The sequence below is a fragment of the Salarias fasciatus genome, chromosome 12 (genome assembly GCF_902148845.1).
Source record: "Salarias fasciatus chromosome 12, fSalaFa1.1, whole genome shotgun sequence".
In the NCBI taxonomy this organism is placed as follows: domain Eukaryota; kingdom Metazoa; phylum Chordata; class Actinopteri; order Blenniiformes; family Blenniidae; genus Salarias; species Salarias fasciatus.
Genome location: NC_043756.1, coordinates 4,526,251 through 4,546,633, shown reverse-complemented (window position 1 = coordinate 4,546,633; position 20,383 = coordinate 4,526,251). Strand labels below are relative to the sequence as shown.

Below are 20,383 nucleotides of genomic sequence, written 5' to 3'. Positions count from 1 at the left end.
AGGATTGAGGTCTTTGACAGCTTTTATTTGAAGTTGGAAGAAACATTTCCCATCATTTGAGTGCAAATGAGAAGCAACATTTCATCCATACACATGTATTTACAGATGCACTGGCACTTCGATGCACTTCAGAGGCAAGGTTAAGAACTCAATTAGTGGACAGAAGAGGAGCGGGTGGTGAGCACACGGATCAAACAGGACACACTCTGGTACATATACTCTACATGCTTGAAATTCTGGGAATGTTATGGTTTAAAAAACAAAACAAAAAAATAAACTTTGCTTTTCGCGAGGAACTGAAAATCAGAGCATAGCTGCCCAAAAACTGATGAACCGTTAACTTTGGAAATGAAGGGTTTTCAGATTTAAAAACAAAAAACTTAGCTGAGTGCATCTGATCTCTTATCAATCGGAGGACGCTGCGATCTGCAGCCGTCCTCCGATGCCTGTCAAACTGTCTCGGAGTGGATTTCTCTTCGAGTCAGCTGCCCTCCCGACAGAGGAGAAACCATCAAGCTGCCTCTACAAGGCGTCCACTGAGAAGTCGCCGCCAGCAGTGGACAGAGTGAGAAGGCCCACTGAGCTGCACCACGCCCATAATGCCTGGTCCCTGACCCTGAGCTGCTGGAAGCAGGCTACATTTTAATCCTCTCCTCCTACGTACTCCGTTTTAGAGAAACAAAACAAAAACAAAAACACCCCAATGTGGGAATCGTTATGATCACAAGCCTCCTTTCACAGTTTGTCTGGAGTAACATTGAACTGGAGATGACAGGATGGAAAGTGTGGCATCCAATGGGAGGGTGAGCGCTCGTGTTTTCCCCATGAATTCACTATCTTCTACTTCCCCCCCCCAGTGGCGGCAAGGACTTGTGATCTTGAGGCAAAACAGATAAAAACCTAATAATATGCAAGTGTCCAAATTCAGTTTATTTAGAGTCCATAGTAGAAAAAGAGGAAAAACGGATAAATTGAAGATCAGCAAAGCAAGTTCTTGGTTCTCAATTCTTCTCCTCTGCTGTCACCTCTTTTTTCTCGTCTTCCTTCTTCTCAGACTCCTTTTTGTCCTCTTCCTTCTTTCCATCTGACGCCTTGTCTTTTACGGAGAGCTCCTCCAGCTTCTCTGCCACCTTGTTCGCACTATCGGAGTCGCCTGCGGCAAAACAGGGAAACTTCCCATTAGCCAAAGTTCAACACAAAGAGCGAGCCATTTTCACTTTTCCCTTAAATTCAGAAATCCTGCACAAGTTATCCTGACAGTAAACCAGGTTCATTCATCTCAATGAGAAATTCTGAATGCGATGCGAACGAGCGCAGATCAAACGATCTAATGTAGCAGAACACGTTGACACCAGCTTTCTACAAAGCCAGTAAAAATGTCACATTCTGCACGTTCATGTCGCAGACAGAAAAAGTTCCCGGCTGGAGCGAGCAGCAGGGAACAGAGTGAGTCTGCAAAGTGGATACAATGAACAGAAAGGCGCACAGAGACATCTTACTGAACTGGATAAGTTTTAAAGAACACATTTCCTTGACTGACATTTCTGATATTGTATCTGCAGTTGGGAGTTCCACGTACCTGTTGTATTTAGATTTTTTCTGATGTCGTCTTGGCACTCCTCAAACTTCACCTTGAACTTCTGAGCATCTGTGAACAGAAAACAAGGCACACTCAAACATCTCGAACCACAATCATTCATTATTCTGAACGAGGCATTTGAGGAAACACTCACTTTCTGCATTTAAAAAGCGGATTGCCAGGTTTTCAGGTTTGGGGCATTCGTCAGCATAATCTGCCAATGTGTTCCACACCCAGGCTCTGTCACTGCCAGTGATGGGCTTCAAATCCATAGAAACCGTGACTGAAATTCCAAAAACACGTTAGTCTTCACATAGTTAAGATAACTCCAGCAAGTTGATCCACATTGTGCGATAAAATCAAAGCAAATTGATAAATTTTGTGATGTTTCGAATTGTGTGACGCCTGAAACTGAGTAAATCGAGTCTGATTGGTTGAAGTGTTGATCGAGATGCAAAGAAATTCAACTCAGTCCATTCATCAACTCTTTTAGTTCCTTTGACTCATATCTTCAGGAAGCAGTAAGCTGACAAAGCGTCAGACTGCTAAGTGGACTCACTTTGATGGTTGGCACAGATCTTGAGGGTTCGATCTCTCCTCATCAGGAGGCGGACTGTGCCCTTCTCTTTGTGTTTTAGCAGTTTCACGTCACCGGTTCCTCTTTCCTTCCATTCAGGTGGGTCGTTCTCGGTGGCAAAGCGATACAGTTTAGCACGCCTGGGAACACAACAGCATACCTCATTAACAAGTTGCCACAAATAAGACTCGAGTCGCGGGGCAGAAAGACAGACAGCAATGCGACCGCAACCACCAAAGTGCCAAATAACTCCCCGGCGAACAGAGAGGACGATTATTGAAACTCACATTTTGAAGAGCTCCTCCTCATCCTCCTCTAACGTCTTCACGTCCTGCTCAGGAAGAGACACGATGGGCTCGAAGTGGGGATCATGATTGGAGTCCTCTGCATTGTCTGCAGTGGTGTCGTGGTCCTCTTGCTCCTGAAACAAGGCGATGGCAAAACAGTCACTCAGGGCGGAGAAACTTTTAAAGCCAAGAGCAATTTTTCACGTGGCTGATGTCGGCGTGATTGTTCTCATTCGGCAGGAACAAAGCAACTTCAAACGACTGTCCAGCCGCCAACGCCACAATAGAGGGATTTAGGCGCTCATTGGTTGCGTAGATCTTTTGTTGGCGGAAACGGGGGAAGTCTTTTGTTAGTCACTGTTGCTGATTGAAGCATCTTTAAATGCTAGTTGACTTCATGAGTTCAGGCACCGAGGCTGAAAGTTAATTGAAGCCAAAGATTATGAGCTTGAGAGCATATGAACTCATGAACGTCGATTATCTACACAATTATGTTTGAGAAAAAAACAGACCATGATTTCCAACCGAGGGGTTCAAAGGCCTCTTGATTTTCAGGGTGTGCAATATTCTTTTTATGAGTTGAAAATAAGTGAGTCTGCATTGTATTATACTACGTCACAAAATTGTTCAGATCTGTTGTATAGAATATGGCTGTAGAGAAACAATTGACAAAACCAGAGCTGATTGCATCTTTCATGGTTAAAAACTAGCAAACCAAAGGTAAGAACAGCAAGCTAAAGCCGAACCAGAACTCCAAACACCCTCAAATGCTCTGCAAACCCAGAGGTTTTTCCTCAGGAAAGGGAAGCCATTGTTGCACAGTATAACAAACCTGGCAAGGTTTACAATGGCGAAAACTTTGGCTCCATCAAGGAAAAGGTTGAGAATTCACTGATAAAACACTGAAAACATTTAAGAACACTTTAATTGAGAAATCTGACACAAGACAATACAGAAAGCGAAGAGGATGTAGCACTGCTAAACATTTGTAAGAGAAACTTACATACAATGGGACTTTAGAAGAGGCATATTTTTTTTAATGTCTTGATTTAAAGGATAATTAGAGCGCAAAACTGTTAGTGGCTAACAAAGACACTGATGGGATCGAAGTTACTTAAGTCCTGAATGCAAATGATACAGAAACAAAGCATTTAAAATATAAAAGATATTCGACAAGGAGAACAAAGGCGCCACTTCATTAAAAGGTGGGTACAGTTGTTATTTACATGGATGTGCCGGATCACTAAATGGATAATAAAGTGAGGAATAGCGGAATGCTTTCTCTTCATTAACTTCCAGCATCACGCACTTTATGAGGAGGACGCTAATTAGCATCGTAGCACGTTGGCCACATCTCACCCTCATGCTAACAGGACAAGCATCTCCAGTTAATAAAAAAAAAAAAAAAACCTCTAACAGTTACATTAATTTAAATCAGATGCGGTTTATACCATTCCATGGCTTTTGTATGGAACTGTAACTCCAAAAGTTTGATATGTCTTAGTTGATGCCAGAAAATAAATATTAAACTTTAAAATTCTGGAGCGAACTCACTGTGGCGTTAGGAGGCCTCTCAGTTAGCATGTTAGCCAGAAGCTAATTGCTGGGTTTTGTTACACCAATACGTCACGAAATAATAAATGACACGCGGTCTGATTGTTTAAAGCTTCTGATTTTTACTTAATAATTAGTAATAAAACAAAAAATGCTCGACGACGAGGAGTCATCTGCCGCCTGAAGCTCTGCTGCTAATGAAAGCTAACGTTAGCTTCGTGTTAGCATCTGTTGTTCCTGCAGACAAAAGGCGAAACAGCGAGTTCTAAAACCCAAAAAAACGATTTAGAAAAGATTACAGCTTCATTTTAAGACGAGAAAAGGACGACAATTCGCTCCTGTAGCACACCGTAACGCAGCACCACTGTCGACAGTTTCTAAACTTTGTCACATTCTGACACATAAAACACAACCGAGGTCACTAAATACCCACATCAGCGCAAACATGTGTCGTTAGATGAAGCAGAGCGCACAAGCTCACCTTTGGGTCTGCCATATTATTGAAGATGTTTGAAGATTGTGGAGAACTTTGATAGATTCAAATCCTGAACCGGCCGCCGTTTCCCTTCAGCCGAGATCACTTCCGGCTGCAGCTTCCGCGCGCGCAATTCTCCCCGTGTAGGCCCGCGCGCTCAATGTGTCTGCGCGAACCCGCCCACGCGGGACTCCCCGTCTGAAGACACACACACACACACACACACACACACACACACACACACACACACACACACACACACACACACACACACACACACACACACACACACACACACACACACACACACAGTCTCGTATTTCTATCCTTGTGGGGACCGTCCATTGACTCCCATTCATGTCTAGCCCCTAACCCTGACCCTTACCCTAACCCTAACCCACACCACAACAAAGCCTAATCCTAAAGAAATGTTTTTGCACTTTTACTTTTTTCAGTAACAACAACATGGTCAAGAAAACACTGTTTCTCCTACTTAGGACCGGAAAAAGGTCTCCACAAGGCACGTCGTTCCACGTTTTGCTATCCTTGTGGGGACATTTGGCCCCAACAAGGATAGAAATACGAGAACACACACACACACACACACACACACACACACACACACACACACACACACACACACACACACACACACACACACACACAGAGACTATTATATGTAGGTAAATACTTAATATTTATGTTATTTTTAAATGAGTCAGCGACTGATGCTTATATTACATAGTTATTAAATAAAATATATGTGATCAGGGCTGTGATAAATGTGTTTTGCTACAGGGAGAAAAAGATCACAGGTTCAAAAAAATGACTGAAAAAGCTTTTATTTAAATGGGTGAAAAAAGTTCAACTAAAAACAACAAAAGAAATGGTGCAACACAAATAATGGCTCAACTAAAAATGGTTTTCAAGTAAAGTTTAAAATTTACAATGGATTAAAAAGCTAAAACAGAAAGAAAAGGGTTTTAGAAATGGCTAAAATAGCTACAAAATATTTGAAAACAAAACTATAATGACTCTCATAACAAAAATGTTGACACTGGTAAAACCTTTAAATTGACTAAAATGACTTAAACATATTAGACTACTGGAATTGAAGACATTAATAATAAAAATAAGCATTTTAACTTAAGGCAGGACTACTTTGCTGTTCATAGTGATCTTGTTCGAAAGATAAAAGTACTCTTTCCGAATTATTCAAAATGTACTTTTTAAACTAATTTAATTTTATCATCATTGCCAGACATTTTCTATTCTATAAGTAAAATCACTAAGAACAATACTCAAAGAACCAGGTCCTGATAATGTGAATTTAAGACATCACTGTCACCTGTGTCATGTTATATTTACATGAGTTTTTTTTTGTGTTCTCTTTCCTCCTCATTTGGTTTCCTGTACAGAAAATTTTAAACATGAGCAAAAAATCCACTCATTTAAGGTAAAATTTAACACCCACAACCTTAATCGTTTATATATGTTCCTCGGCGTTTGCTAATGTGATCTTTTTGTGTAAAACACGTGGTGACATCGAAGTGATGCTTTCAGGAACCCTTCAAATGTGCACTACCGCTTTAAGAAAGTTCAAAGTTCACGCTCCACGTGGTCCAACCAATATGGCGGCGCCCTGTGCGCTTCAGTGAGAAGTGAAGTTTCGATTAAATTATAGAAAGGTGAGGATTGGGACGAAAGTAAAGCTTGTTTTCCTAAAATGTAGATGATAAATAGCACTTAAACTAACGTCTGAAGAGTAAAGCAATACAAGTAACGCATTTTAATGGTTTAAATTGGAAACGAAACGTAATGTTCATGAAGAAATGTGCGTGTTTTCCACTTCACTGTTAAATCTGTATGCCAGAAACCTCCAGTAATTTAGTAAAGTAAATTTAGAGAAATGCTGCTTTTGTTTGTTACACAACTTTACAGTTGTACATTCTTGTGTTCGTCTTTAGAAAGAGAAGAGAAAGATAAGTTTGGTGCTGTGATCGTTGCCGAGCATTTAGATTATGATCTACTTTTGATCCACAAATCAAAAGTTGAATTGTTTGTTAGTTTGCAACTATTACATCCTCCAGGTCGATATATGCTATTTTGCTTTATAGTCAAGGATTAACTCAATATTATTTCATTGTTGATTGCTGCCGTGAACAAAACAACGTTCTTTAAAGTATGTCTCAGTCGTTGTGGAAGATTGTTAAACTTTTACTATGATTATATGGTATTCAGTGCTAATTAACAAATTCTGTTACACATATGGATGGCAAATTATTGGAAACTGAAGCATATATTGTAGTTGCAGCCTCTGTTGTCTGTCCAACAGCTGTTGTTTAGCAGCTGTTGCAGTAAAATCTGCTCTTTGTGAATATCAGGTGCAGCAGTCAGAGAGATGGCGGATCCTGGAGGAAGCCCCTTGGCTGTCAAACCAGCTTCAGAGGAGGAGGACGCAGATAATGTCCTTCAAGAGCCTAAAGATGATGCTGCCAAGTCTGATGTTCATACCGAAGAGGAGGGCGACTCAGCGTCTGACCCCTCCATGTACCGCTACATCAAAGAGGACCTCTTCACATCCGAGATCTACAAAGTCGAGATCAGGAATCTGCCTAAGTTCATCGGGTTTAATGACCTGAAGAAGTTCCTGGGAAAACACGGCCTCAACCCACATAAGATCAAGCTGTTCGGCAGGCAGACATTCGCTTTCGTCACCTTCAAGAACGAGGAGGAGCGCGACAAGGCCATGAAGATGGTGCACGGCATGCAGTGGAAGGGCCAAGTGCTGAGCGTCAGGCTGGCCAAGCCCAAAGCGGACCCCATCCTGAGGAAGAGGGCGCGGGAGGAGGGCGAGGGCGCGGCAGGGCAGCCCGCATCCAAGCGAGCAGAAGGGGAGGATCAGGAGGAGCTGCCGCTCAGCGTCCAGATCGCCAACGTGGTGACTCCGCTGTGGCGCCAGCCTTACGAGGAGCAGCTGAGGAGCAAGGAGCAGGAGGTGGAGGGAGTCCTGCAGAGGCTGGCCAAGTAGGCGCTCACAGTTTGGAGATGTGGCGAGTTGAACGAAGACAGCACAATGAAATGTTTTTCATTTCAGAGAGATCGGCAGCACCAACAAAGCCATGGTGCCATGGCTGTTCGCACAGAAGGGAAAATACAACAACTTGTGTTGCCCTCTGGAAAAGATCCGGCCGTCTCCTCTTCAGGTATCGTTCAGTCAGTTCAGTCTTTATTCCTGATCAGGGCCGACTGTGCAACAATAAAAACAGGAAAAAACAAGCAAGTGCCGACATATAAAAACAGAAGGAAACATGGTGGAAATATGTTCGCAGTAGAACACTTATTTTCCTTTTACAATCTCCCATACTTTTATTTTGGTGTTGGTTGCAGAAAGAGTACAGAAACAAGTGTGAGTTCCTGATCTCCATGGGCGCGGACGGCGAGGATAAGACCATCGGTTTCCGCCTGGGGAAATATAAAGGCGGCTCCTGTGCTGTGGTGGGACCGGCGGAGACCTGCCACGTCTCAGCTGAGGCCAAGAGGGTGGTCAGCGACTTCCAGAAGTTCATCAGGTACACCAACATCACACTCAGTGTTTCCACATTCCCTTTGTGTTCAACAGATGATGATTTCAGTCTGACTGCATGAATTTCACTGTTCGTTTTCCCACTTTTTTGCAAACAGGAAGACACCGTACACTGTGTACAGTCCAGAGACGTATGAAGGCCACTGGAAGCAGCTGACTGTCCGCACCACGAGGACCAAACAAGCCATGGCCATGGTCTTTTTCAATCCACAGGTATTAAAATGTGTCCAGTGCAGCTACATTGAACAACATGCTGGATTGTTGCATTCCTCCCTCTTTATTGTTCAATCCTTAGAAACTCGAAGAAGAGGAACTCAACGCTTTGAAGAGCTCCATGAAGGAGTTCTTCACCGAAGGAGAGGGGAAAGACAGCGGCGTGACCTCGCTCTACTTTGTTAGGGAGGGTCAAAGGTGAGAAATACAATATAAATCTCAAGCATTTGGCTTTCAGTCAGCGAAAGTTGCTGCAATAATTCAGGCTCGTGTGTTTTGTGGTTGTGCAGGACATCTCCGAACCCAGAGGACCTGCCCTGTGAGCTGGTGGCTGGAGAGAGCTGCATTCACGAGGACATGCTGGGCCTCAGGTTCAGGATATCACCCCATTCCTTTTTCCAGGTAAGAAAGAAGAGCAGCTCCTCCAGAGTCTCGATGTGACCGGCGTTAACCGACTTCTTGACTGACTGGATCCTAAATGTTGGGGAATGTCGGTGCCCCTCCCGATGGTAAAGGTCTGAGCGGTGGTGTGTTTGTTTCATGTGAGGTGAACACTGGAGCTGCAGAGGTGCTGTACTCTGCTGTGGGGGAATGGGCCCAGCTGGACCAGGACAGCACCGTGCTGGATGTGTGCTGTGGCACCGGGACCATCGGCATCTCTCTGGCAAAGGTACTGTGTCAGCTGGATCATACTTTAAGTTCTTTCTATGCAGAGTTTTGCATGACTGGAGGACTTATATAACATACTGTATGTTATATATATATATATATATATATATATATATATATATATATATATATATGTATATAAATTTTCCAACTGCAGAGGGTCAAAAAGGTGATCGGGATCGAGATGTGTCAGGAAGCTGTGGAAGACGCCAAAGCCAACGCACAGCTCAACGGTAAGGAACCAAGTAGAGCGCTGGGAAAGAGTTTTTATTACCACTCACTGAATTGATGTCATGGTCTTTTTAAAAAAAGGAAAATGTTTCTAAAACTCCTGATTTCACATAAAGGGATAATCTGTAGTAGGCCTGCACAATATATCGTTTGAACATCGCCATCGCAATGTGCACATGTGCAATAGTCACATCGCAGGATGTGCAATATTTTTTTATTATTATTATTATTATTAACTTTTGTTTTGCTTCGTAAAAGCAGCAAGGTGCTCCATGCTCTGCACAGCTGCACTCTCTTCCTCCCTCCTGCTCGGCACTCACCGCCCCCCTCCCTCCTCCACAGCAGAGAGGAGAGGGGAGGGGCCACTCTCAGCTACACTCTGAACACAGGCGACATGCAGGAGGAAGCGACGAAGGATTTAGTCCTCAAAAGAAGGTCAACATCCAAAATTTGGATGTATTTCCACTGTAAAAAAAGATGATACAGAACAAAAAAACGTTCTCTGCCGACAGTGCCTCGTCGTGGTTGCCTCAACACGAGGTAATACGTCAAACCTGTTGGACCATTTGAAACGCCATCACAAGCTCCTGTATTTCCAGGACAATTACAGAAGCCTTTGCCGGCATAACACCGTATGATAGGAACTCCAAACAGCATCGACAAATCATGGATGCAATAACTTTTTACCTAGCAAGACATGGTGTCATTGAACACAGTGGATCGTTAAAGAGGGATTTAAAAAAATGATCCGCACGCTCGACAAGCGGTATGAAACACCACGTATTTCTCTCAAGTGGCCATCTCCCCAAATACAGCTATTCAGGTCATCTGGTGAAAATTCTTCTATTTTTAATATTGCAATATATATTGCAATATATTGCAAGCCCCCAAAAAATCGCAATGTCAGTTTTTTCCAATATCGTGCAGCCCTAATCTGTAGGGAATCTTGGAAAAGAAGATAAAAGAAGTCCACTTTCTGATCACTTGTGTGTATGAAGGTCTGAGTAACGTGGAGTTCCACTGTGGGAAAGCTGAGGACGTGTTCCCGAACATCCTCAACCACCTGGTGTCTCCCAGCGTCACCGCCATCGTGGATCCTCCGAGAGCCGGCCTGCGTGAGCAAACAACAACAACAAGGTGTGTGTTTTTAAGGTCTGTGGGATCAAAAAGAAACGCTTCTGCTTAAACAGACTCCAAGGTGATCCTGGCCATCAGGAGGGCGGAGCACCTGAAGAGGCTGGTGTACGTGGCGTGCAACGCCAAAGCAGCGATGACCAACTTCATCGAGTAAGTGACGAAGCCGCGCCGTGGCTCCCGGGTCACACCGGAGGCTCGACGCGTTACCGAACGTCTCGCTGTCGCCATGTCCAGTCTGTGCAGGGCGCCGTCCAACAGAGTCCGCGGCGCTCCGTTCCGCCCGGTGCGAGCCATGGCCGTGGATCTCTTCCCTCAGACGAAGCACGTGGAAATGCTTCTGCTGCTGGAGAGAGTGGACTACAACTCCCAGCAGTGACCGGAGGACGCAGACCGACCCCCAGAAACACGCCGGACAGCTTCCTGTCTGCTTTAGAGCTCCAAGGAGCCTGATCTTATATCAGCCTCTTTTTTTTTTTTTCCATCTTCCTTAAAGTATCTGCAAGACCGGGAAGTCTTTAAAATTTCAGTTAATTTTTGTTATGAAGTTTTACCCATTTTTTATTAGTAAACTCAGTTTCATCAGAGTTTTCTTAGCGTACAGCTGCCTGGATATGTAGTTTACATGTTTATCACTTTAGCTGGCGTGAAGGAATATGTTTCATAAACTGCAACAAAGAAATAAAAACTGTCCCTCGAATCATCTGATCAGCCTCAGTTTTTACTTTGGGGAAAATACAGTGTCTCAAACATACTGAAACTCTGGACACAACAGGTTATTTACCACAAATACAAGTACTGAGAATGAAAATCAATTAAAAAGATCTTCTGAAAAAGTATTAAGTTCACTTTTTTTTTTTAAAAAAGGCAGTGGTTTTTGATATACAGGGGTGGTGCCTCTACTAATCTTTCAAAAATGACACCATGGGAAATGATAAATAAAAATTAAGGTGATTTGTGTTTGCTAGATTACCATTGAATTATACTTTTAATGCTAAATAAAAATGGTACCTATGAAATGGAGTGAAAAATGAGAATGACTTATTGCAGCTTTGCATTATTAAGCAATTTCCCAGTTTTTTTTAGTTTGTGTGTTAACATCAAGTTGAATCAACTTTCGTTCATGCTTGTGTTTCAGCCGGAAGAAAGAAACGCCTCGTTCTCTCCACTCAGTCAAGACATTTTATTTTGCATAACAAATATCACTGGAGTCATGGCGCTCGAGTTGCAATACATACTTCATTTTTCTAGGCAGCAATAAGTCAAACAATTCAACAGCAACACATAAAAGCTGTAGTTTTTTTCTTTTTTTTTTTTTAAATCCTCTTCTCACACGGACACACTTGGCAAGACGACACGCGTACTCACAGTAGGTGAAAAGCACATTCTCAAAAGCGATCTACGACTTCCACGAGAGCCTTTGTCTGAACGATCGTGACCTTGTATGTTATGTAGAAAACAAACAAAAAACAAAAACAAAAGCACAGGTCAAACACTTGAACACACAGCAGTTTCCATGTTTTGATCCAGCAAGTGACGCGTCTCTGCACTTCCTGGTTGTTGCAGATCCGTTACAGTCTCTACCGTTCAGCTCGCAGCGACATTGAAGTCGTCTATAAAATGCATAAGACTGGATCGAAGCTTTGGTATACACAGTTTTTTGTCAGCATGTGTCGCACTACGTGACTCGATCGTGTTTTGTTCAGGTCAACTAAATCGAATAGTCTACTGGCGGCCGGACAGTGTGATCGACCCAAGATGGCAAACGCACACAAAATACACATTAAGACAAGTCTTTTTTTTTTTCTTCTGTTTTCCTTTTCATTTTTTAAAATCTGCACATGCTGGAGGCATCTCGTCCCTCACTATGTGGTGCTTTTAATAGGCTGCCTTCATCAAAAAACACTAAGTGCCTAAACGATAAATGCTTCGTCAAGCAGGTGGGCTTGGTCGTTTCACTTCCCTGCACAAGGGTTTTTAGGTCCAATGTGTTTTTTATATATATATTTATATGTACTGTGAGCCCTTCATGAAATGGATTCACTAAGGCAGAGGTTCTCAAAGTGTGGGAGGATAGACTTCAGATTGCATTTGTCACTAATTCAGGAGTAATTTTTCCTGATTTCTCACTCGGCGGCGAGGGAGGGGGTGGGGGGGGGTACACACTCTGAGAACCGCTGAACTAAGGCAACAATGCAGCCAACGTGAACTTTTAAGGGCACCAAACAATACGAACATTAAAAAAAAGACAAACTAAAATGTGCCATGGGGGTTAGTATATAAGCTAAAAGCAACAAGTAACAGCAGAAATAAAGAAATGAAATGATCCTTTGGACATGTTACAGTACGGTGCTGAGCTGTGCTTGGAGTTACTGCAGCGTCGGCATAAAGAGGAGGACCTCATGTTTTTTCATTCGACAAATGGAAAGGAGGAAGAAAAACAAAACAAAAAAAAAAGGCAACAAGATTAGTATATTCTCGCCCCGTTTATCCACAAAGCAGTGACTCCCGCACCGACAGCATGATCGGTCAACAGAAACGTCATGACAGGAACACGAGTGCATAACGACGGTTCTCAGAGAGCGATCACTTCACATGTTCTTATCATGCAAACCCAGACGGCAACGATCCGCTCTGCAGACGAGACACACGCTTGGACTCATCGGCCACGACGTCCAGAACAGCTACGCATCAGAACAACAAATGAAGAAGAAACTCTGTCTCCCGGTCAACTCAAAGGCATAAAATACACCTGGGTGATGAGCAGTAGTAGTCCCTTTTTAACACTCATGAGGTGCTCCCACTGCAAGACGACTGGTAAAGTGTGCAGTGTTCCGTAGTTAAAAGAAGCATGCATTTCGTTTTGATTTCTTTTCTTTTTTCCAATGTTCCTTTCTGTTAGTTTTCTAGATGCCGTGATGAGGTAGCGTCTGGCATCACCGCCTGGACGGCCGGACGACGTCTGCTCTACGGTCCGTTAGTGCATTTTTTTTTTTTAGTCCTACTCTCGCTTCGACCGGCCGAACCGACCAAACGTGGGCGTGAGGGGCGGGCGGTTCTACCGGCCGGGGCGATGTGCTGCCGTATTGCCATCGGGTCTCGGTGATGCATATCGGGGTGGCGGGTGGCGGTGAGTCGGTGCTGAAAGTGACTGGGCTTCAGTGCTGTGGTTCCTCAGACGTCGACAGTGCAGAGGGGCTCGCTCCCGGGCTGGGCCGACTCCATGATGGTCATCTTGGGCTTCTTCCTGGTTTCCTCCTGCGAGGAAGACAAGACTAAATTTATGTATTCTGAAATCTGAGCTGAGAGCTTTGAGGCGGTGTGGGAGTGGCAGTGCAACTCTGTCAGCTGCAACCTGAAAATTAGAATCATCACGGCTTAAACACGGAGCAGATTCAGTTTGTCAAAACCAAGGCCTGAACTTCGCTTCACTCACAACGACGCCCTCGTATTCCCACTTAATGAGCTCTCAGGAGGCCGTGCCAGTGAACTCACAAACAGGTTTCGATAATTAACGGCTCTCAGGTTTGGAAGGGGAAGTGAGTACGTGGAGGACATTTCTGTCTCAGCGTCAACGTCCGACACGTCCTAATATGAAGGCGACGCTGTAATCCTGCTCTCACCGGTCAAACCGATAAACTGCTGAAATATAGGATTCATTACGTACAGATTTAAACTGATGAGATGACAGGAGGGAAAAAAGAAGAGACATTAAATCAGTCGTGCCCTTCGTACCCTTTGTGTAGCCAGTTTCCTCATTTCTTCTTGTAGTTTGTTCAAGATGTGAAGGTTTGGCTTGTTCTTTTTGGCATACTGCTGGAGTTCAATCACACTCTTGTCTGAGCTCTCCTGAGGAAAAAACCCCAAAACAAAACATTCCATTGAGCTTATAATACATTGTGTAATGTTTGATGAAGATACAGCTACAAGATGGATTTCTCTTGTAACCTGCAGCTCCTGCTGTCTGAACTCACCTTCTTGACCATCTTATTGCTCTCTCTGCCGTACATTCGCAGCAGCGAGCCCCAGTTCTTGACGTGAGGATGGAGCATCTGCAAGATCTTCTGGGAAGCCAGCTGTTTACCAACCCTCTTGTTCTTACCTGGCGAGGAAGCACAAACATGATGAATATTCTTTCTTTTTTTGTTTGAGATCTTCTCAAGCTCGCACTGGAACATTCCCATTCAGCATGGTGCCGTTCGCCGAGGAGGAAATACTCACACCAGCCGCGCACAGTGTGTTTCCCACACGTCATCACATATTCGCTCTTCTGGTTTTTCCCCGGGATCACCTCAAATTTAATGCTGGTGTCCCCCATTCCATGATTTCTGAAACAAGAAACGCACTTTCCTTTTAGATGCAACTCCCCAAAAAAAATAATTTACTGGCAAACATTTTTAAATTTACTGGGAAACAAAAACAGATGTTGGCTCAAAGAAACAATGAAACCACAATCCTAAGAGTATCCACACGTCTTTTACCTTTTAAGGCACTCATGAAGAATCTGATATGGCGAAAGTAGTCCTGCTTTGTTGGTCAGCTCGTACACTCTTGAGTCTTCTATACTGATATGATTAAAATACTGTGGGACAGAGCACAGCGACTGTTGAGACAACGTCAGGTCTTCGAGTGTGTTTACCTTCAAAACGCTCGTCTCTGATGGGCACGGTTCAAACAAATCGGTGCTCCAACAACAAGGATCTGATCAGTTTCATCTTCCAGCATTTCAGAAAGGCTAAATCACATTTTGTCAAAGTAATCGGGGATGTTTGTCCCAGGACGGTGGACCTGAAGGACCAGGACTCAACACCTCTGCTTCAACAGGAAAAGCTACTAATAAAACACCACAGTTTAAAAAAAAAGACTCACGCATAACATAACAGAGCGGAAAGACAAATGTTTAACGGCGGTACCTCCAGTTCGTCACCCTCGACGGGCTTCTCCTCCGAGGTCTGCTTCACAAAGTCAGGGATGAGGATTTCCAGTGTGGCTCGAGCTGCAGTTCACCGCAGATTCGCAAAAAAAAAAAAAAGGCACAAATACAAGAGCCGATTGGAAACACTTATATATGCAAACACCTGCTCGAATAAGGAAGGAAATGAAAATAAATATTTATAGAATAACAGCAGCATGTAAAGCTTCGCTCCTGTCAAGAATGGAGTAAAAGTAGAGAGTCCCCACAGAAGTACACAGATTCATGAAAATCCAAACTAAAGTAGAAATCTTCCCTTAAAGTGCCACCTCAGAAAAAGACTTCATAAAAAAAGACGGATGAATGAAGCTTGATTCACCAAAATTGACACAAAACTGGTATTAAAAATTATACAGCAATACCTAACACTATCCAGCTGTGACAAACACTAAAGGTCAATAAATAAAAACCCATTACCAGCTTTATTCTTGGCAAGTTTTTTACTGCTTGCAGTTCCTGTGCCGTACGTCACTCCATCGATAATGACCGACGCTCCAAAGGGTTCACTTGGGTTCTCTGTGTGGGATTAGATGCTTCAGGTTAATGTGGCGGCTTTCGGCATCGTAAAATAATACGCTTCGTGCGCAGGGACTGAAACATTTACACAACAGATATAAAACTCAAGAGAGCCAGAACAGAAGAACTTACCACATTCAAAAAAGTTGTAAACAGGTCGAACCTTCAGGACGCGCTGCATATATTCATGCAAGATGCAAACTTCAGACTTTCCGTTAGGATTGATGACAAATTCTGATAAAGCAGGAATGAAGGGGGGAAAAAACAGTTTACATCAATGTGTGGAACTATCTCAGTTTGAATCTGTGTGTATGGGACGGACCTTTCTTGGTGGGAGCGTCCTGGACCGACAGTGTGATGAGTTTCTGGTTGGCGGGCAGGATGGGCCTCTCCGACTCCGCCTGCTTCCTCTTCATGTCTCTGTTGAACTGCCGCCGCTCGGCCCAGGTGCGGAACTTCTTCACCGTGACTTGCTCGAAGTCGAAGCATTTTTCCAAGTACGTGCGGAAATCTTCAAGTTCTGCGATGAGGTTTTCAACAAGGTTAGAGAGTATTCCAGCGCCAGCAGAGACACAAAAGGCCTTCGGATAAAAGCGGGGTTTACCTATGGACTCGTCCTTGCACACCTCCACTTTGGCCTTCACCTGGCCTAAGGCTCCTTGAGCGGTGTCGCAGGGCTGCGACTCTTTACTCTGCTGGCTGTTTTCAGTGATGAGCTCATCTGGACCGCCGTCCGGGACACTGGAGTCAGGAGCGACGGCCTGCTCTTCCTGTGACTTCCCCGTGCCGTCTTCGCCGTTCGCCTCCTCGCTGGGCTTGTTGAGAGCCTCCTCCGTCTTAGCCGCCACCTCCCCGTTCAGCTCCCGCTCCTCTTGCTCCTTCATTTTCTTATAGTGTAGACACGGGATGCTGCTGGTGGGAGGGTCGTGTTTCTGCAGGAAAAAGACAAAAAGGCATCTTAATTCCGTATTCCCATTTGACATGCATGTTTTTCTGACAGCTATACACATTAAAATTTGGGGAATTTAAGTTATATTTAAAACATGCGCATCAAATCAAGTGAAATTACTCTGTACTGAATAAAGAAACTATTTTCAATCACCATCTCTCTGCAGAACAGTATTCTGCTGTGTGAACTTCACTTTGGAAGTTTAATTTGAACAACAAACAGGAGCAAAACAAGCCCAAAAAACAAACAAAACAAAAACAAAAACCCCACAGCGTTAATGACGACACAAGCGGTTCTGCAATGCGGCGTCGACAATCAAGTTTCAGGCTGCTTCTTACTCTAATACTGCCCGTTCCAAGGAAGTAGGGCCTGGACCAGGTCACCACCCTGGTCTCTCTGTGCAGGTAGACTGGAATGCCCGAGTTATGGAATGTCATGATCCATCCGTCAGGTAGAGGCTCGGTGGGAGGACGACCCCGACCTGACCGACAGGGACATGGGAAGCGTCACTTAACATCCTTACTGTGAGAAAAACTGTCGTGAGGGTTCAGGTTTGGCAACAACTACTGATTAACTCTCATCATTAACTGTATATAAATTAAGCCAAAAGGTCATTATGTGAAACATTTAAGATGTTAAGGATCAACATTAGGATGTAACTGGCCTAATAAATCAAGAACCACAAATAACCATAATTTATGGTTTCAAAACCCATTTATCTTCATTCAGCACTCACTCTTGAGGACAGTCTTAATTTTGGTCATCATGGGCTGAACGCTGCCGTCACCATCCGACTGATGGTCGCTGTCTCCACCATACTTGTCCTCTGCCAGGCGCATCTTCTTCGGGACGGGCATGCCCTCCTCCAGCAGAGCATCCACATCATTGTCAAACTCCTCCTGGAAGAGTCGGTGATTAAGACCAGCAGACAACGGTGGTCGACTATCTCAAAGAAATTCTGCCTGATGACTGACTGACGCCACAACCCCAACAAACTGACCAGAGTGGATCAACAAGAGAAAAAGAAAATCAGTTTCCACTATGGTGTGTAAGAAAATCCTTCTGAATAGAGAAATAGACTGCACTCTGAAGATCTTGAGGATTAGTACAAGAAAATTACAAATGTTCAACTAGTTTGATTCATACTTTATTAGTAGTGATGATTGCGTTCCAGTGAAAACAAGATTTTAGAGGAAAAAAAATGGCACTGACCTCTTTCAGCATCACACTTCTCATTTTCAGTAACAAAAATACACACAAATAACATGTTTAGAGTTGAGGTACCTGCATGGAATTTTTGATCTAGATAATGAAAACCGATTCTGAGATACTCTCAATCAGAATGAAATCAAATGGTGATGGTTCTAATAGATTTTTAGGGAAGTTGATATAATCCAAATATATTCAAACAAAAATGCTTGACAGCAGCTGCTTTCTTCAGCAGCATGTCACGTGGATTTTCAGTCATTCAGGTGATGACAGTCCCTCAAGGTTCAGTCTGAAGAAACTGGCTCCTGTTTAGGGTCGACCCACCAATAACAGAAGTTGTCTGCTTCAGATGAAGCCTTCAATTGTGTTTTTACACAAACAAAATAGTGTAAAAGCAACCTTATTTGGCTGCTCTTACACCATTCCCTGCTGAGCAAGTAACATTTTTGCAAATACAGAAAAAGGGATGCAACACACGTACCTCATAGGCGAAAGCTGCAGTTTCATCATAGGCTTGCTCCTGCTGAGCTATGACCTCAGATTTAAAGCCGCCATGCTCTCCATCATCATGTTCCAGGAAGTTCTCGTAGAGATCATCCAACTCATCCAGGACAGCAAACTCTACCTTGTTTTCTGCATCTACCTCAGTCTCCTCTGACCTTCGGCCTGCGGCGGTCCCTGCTCCAGAACTCCCCTCGGCTACATCTGGCTCTTCGGAGTCATGCAACTCACCATTGAGACTGTCTACTCCATCCTCGCTCCTCGCCTCCTGCCCTTCGCCTGTGTACAAAACCTTCCTATCCTTGCTATTGCTGCTCTCGGTGAAGCTGACACTGATCTTGACATCTCTTAACAGTTTGAGGTCTGGTAGAAACTTGGTGACCGGGGGAGCGTGGCGGGCCGTTCTCGGACACGGTGGGTTGGGATCAGCCTCATCAGAGGGGCGGCTACAGAAAGTTATGGAGCCCATGCTGAGGGGCTGCTGTGTGTTGTCTTCCCCGTCCCCTGGGGTGTGTGTGTATCCATCACCACCAGAGCTAACGTCCATTACCTCTGCGTCACTGGACGTTTGCAGGGGAGGTGGTGGAGGTGCTCTGCCCTCGTCTGGGCCAAAATCATCAGGTGGCTCCAAGGGGAGAGGGGGTAGAACATCATCTATCTCCATTTTGACTAGAATGTTTTACAATACCAAAACATACAGAGACCTGAAACCTATTTGCAACAGCTGACCTATTCAGACTTTCTTCTTATCTAAACCCACGCAGAAGCACATCCCTGTATAGACCACGTACCAGAGGTGAATATGCTAAGCTGACTACATTGTTCTTTTCATTAATGTAGACAGCTTTCAGAATCACTGTCTCAATTATTGGAAATCACAATGCATTCAGCTTAATATGGGATCTAGGCACTGATCATCCTCCACTGCGATCTTCTGGGAGCTATAAAAACAAAGCACCAGTGAAAATAGACGTCAGGTAATACAACTTTTAACACCACTATCGTAACATAACATGACAATCAATCATGGGATGCTTAGAATGAAGTGACGACAGGCACGTTAACATTTCATTTTTCTTCTATCCATAACATAAAAGCAAGCTAAATCATTGTACAGTTGAATGGGGAACAATGCGCCTTTTGAGCATCTGTTCAGTCTGCACGGCGGGGCCTCGGAGCGCTAGCATCAATGCTAACATGCTAATGCACAGTCATCCTCATCTGCAAAGAAAGGCTAGCTGGCCGGAATGCTCACACTTATGGGGTTACAGGAGTACTCACTGATATTTCTGACACATGTGTCTTCTCTCCAGCACCTAACTATCTTTCTAAATTATTTAATTCCAGACGCGCCGCCACACGGCCTCAGGAGTAGCCCCGCCATCTTGGAGAAAAAACCGAGCGGCTAACCAGCTTAAGTCCCGCCTCCTTCTACCGGCATTTCGGATGATTGACAGCTCAGTGGACAAATCACGATGGACAAGCTTCAGCCAGTGGTAAGATTAAACCAATCAGTGTGAGCGATGCATCTACGTCAGAGTCGGTCACCGTTTTCCTTGACTATGGAAAATAAAAAATAAAAACACAAACAAAAATAAATTTTAATTAAAATGTAATGATTCATATTCAGAATATTTCAAACTCTTACTTATTTATTAAATGTACTGGTTAGGACATAAGGTAAAGTGATGTAATGTCCCTGTTGGCCAGTAGAGGTCATTGTTTGCTAATATATCAACATTTGATATTTAACCTGCAGAAAGATAGAATTTTCTGAGACATGAGACAAGTGGACAGGGTTCCTCAGCTTCCCCGGGCTCAAAACCATGCCACAGTTTAACCACACCTCATTTGTGGACCAAGCTTCTAAAACATTGAAAGTAGCAGTTTATTTTAATCCGTAACTTATTTCAACACTGTTTCTTGAAGCT

The 20,383-nt window shown here is 43.8% G+C and overlaps 3 protein-coding genes and 1 non-coding gene across 4 annotated transcripts; 1 reads left to right on the top strand and 3 right to left on the bottom strand.

The window, feature by feature from the left end:
• ranbp1 (RAN binding protein 1) lies at positions 1 to 4,614 on the bottom strand. The gene is made up of 6 exons (XM_030105667.1): positions 4,479 to 4,614; positions 2,444 to 2,577; positions 2,139 to 2,296; positions 1,734 to 1,862; positions 1,580 to 1,648; positions 1 to 1,153 (listed from the first exon to the last, which is right to left on the bottom strand). The coding sequence occupies exons 1-6, from the start codon at positions 4,491 to 4,493 to the stop codon at positions 1,002 to 1,004; spliced, it is 657 nt and encodes a 218-aa protein (XP_029961527.1). The 5' UTR covers positions 4,494 to 4,614; the 3' UTR covers positions 1 to 1,001.
• Positions 1,327 to 1,456, bottom strand: LOC115398841 (small nucleolar RNA SNORA77). Its single transcript, XR_003932611.1, has one exon. It is a non-coding gene; the product is annotated as a small nucleolar RNA SNORA77 (small nucleolar RNA).
• Positions 4,615 to 6,086: 1,472 nt separating the features above from the next.
• trmt2a (tRNA methyltransferase 2A) lies at positions 6,087 to 10,996 on the top strand. Its single transcript, XM_030105662.1, has 12 exons — positions 6,087 to 6,160; positions 6,857 to 7,499; positions 7,570 to 7,678; positions 7,863 to 8,044; positions 8,157 to 8,271; positions 8,354 to 8,469; positions 8,562 to 8,673; positions 8,819 to 8,941; positions 9,098 to 9,173; positions 10,170 to 10,286; positions 10,362 to 10,458; positions 10,543 to 10,996. Exons 2-12 carry the CDS (start codon positions 6,874 to 6,876, stop codon positions 10,682 to 10,684), a joined length of 1,815 nt encoding a protein of 604 aa, XP_029961522.1. The 5' UTR covers positions 6,087 to 6,160; positions 6,857 to 6,873; the 3' UTR covers positions 10,685 to 10,996.
• Positions 10,997 to 11,473: 477 nt separating this feature from the next.
• On the bottom strand, positions 11,474 to 19,853 carry dgcr8 (DGCR8 microprocessor complex subunit). The gene is made up of 14 exons (XM_030105660.1): positions 19,734 to 19,853; positions 18,433 to 19,393; positions 17,479 to 17,641; positions 17,081 to 17,223; positions 16,398 to 16,725; positions 16,116 to 16,313; positions 15,926 to 16,027; positions 15,695 to 15,793; positions 15,219 to 15,301; positions 14,787 to 14,887; positions 14,527 to 14,633; positions 14,280 to 14,407; positions 14,041 to 14,154; positions 11,474 to 13,563 (listed from the first exon to the last, which is right to left on the bottom strand). Exons 2-14 carry the CDS (start codon positions 19,114 to 19,116, stop codon positions 13,480 to 13,482), a joined length of 2,334 nt encoding a protein of 777 aa, XP_029961520.1. The 5' UTR covers positions 19,117 to 19,393; positions 19,734 to 19,853; the 3' UTR covers positions 11,474 to 13,479.
• Between the last annotated feature and the right edge of the window lie 530 nt (positions 19,854 to 20,383).

Excerpts from the sequence above, each read along its gene's own strand:
- dgcr8 (XM_030105660.1), bottom strand. The coding sequence starts at position 19,116 with ATGGAGATAGATGATGTTCTACCCCCTCTCCCCTTGGAGCCACCTGAT. Across the intron at positions 17,224-17,478 it reads AATTAAGACTGTCCTCAAGA|GTCGGGGTCGTCCTCCCACC; the intron begins GTGAGTGCTGAA and ends CCTGTCGGTCAG. Across the intron at positions 14,155-14,279 it reads GCAATAAGATGGTCAAGAAG|GAGAGCTCAGACAAGAGTGT; the intron begins GTGAGTTCAGAC and ends TTTTTTCCTCAG.
- ranbp1 (XM_030105667.1), bottom strand. Across the intron at positions 2,297-2,443 it reads GAGGAGGAGCTCTTCAAAAT|GCGTGCTAAACTGTATCGCT; the intron begins GTGAGTTTCAAT and ends TTGTGTTCCCAG. Across the intron at positions 1,863-2,138 it reads GATCTGTGCCAACCATCAAA|TCACGGTTTCTATGGATTTG; the intron begins GTGAGTCCACTT and ends TTGGAATTTCAG.
- trmt2a (XM_030105662.1), top strand. The coding sequence starts at position 6,874 with ATGGCGGATCCTGGAGGAAGCCCCTTGGCTGTCAAACCAGCTTCAGAG. Across the intron at positions 8,045-8,156 it reads GACTTCCAGAAGTTCATCAG|GAAGACACCGTACACTGTGT; the intron begins GTACACCAACAT and ends TTTTGCAAACAG. Across the intron at positions 8,942-9,097 it reads TCGGCATCTCTCTGGCAAAG|AGGGTCAAAAAGGTGATCGG; the intron begins GTACTGTGTCAG and ends TTCCAACTGCAG.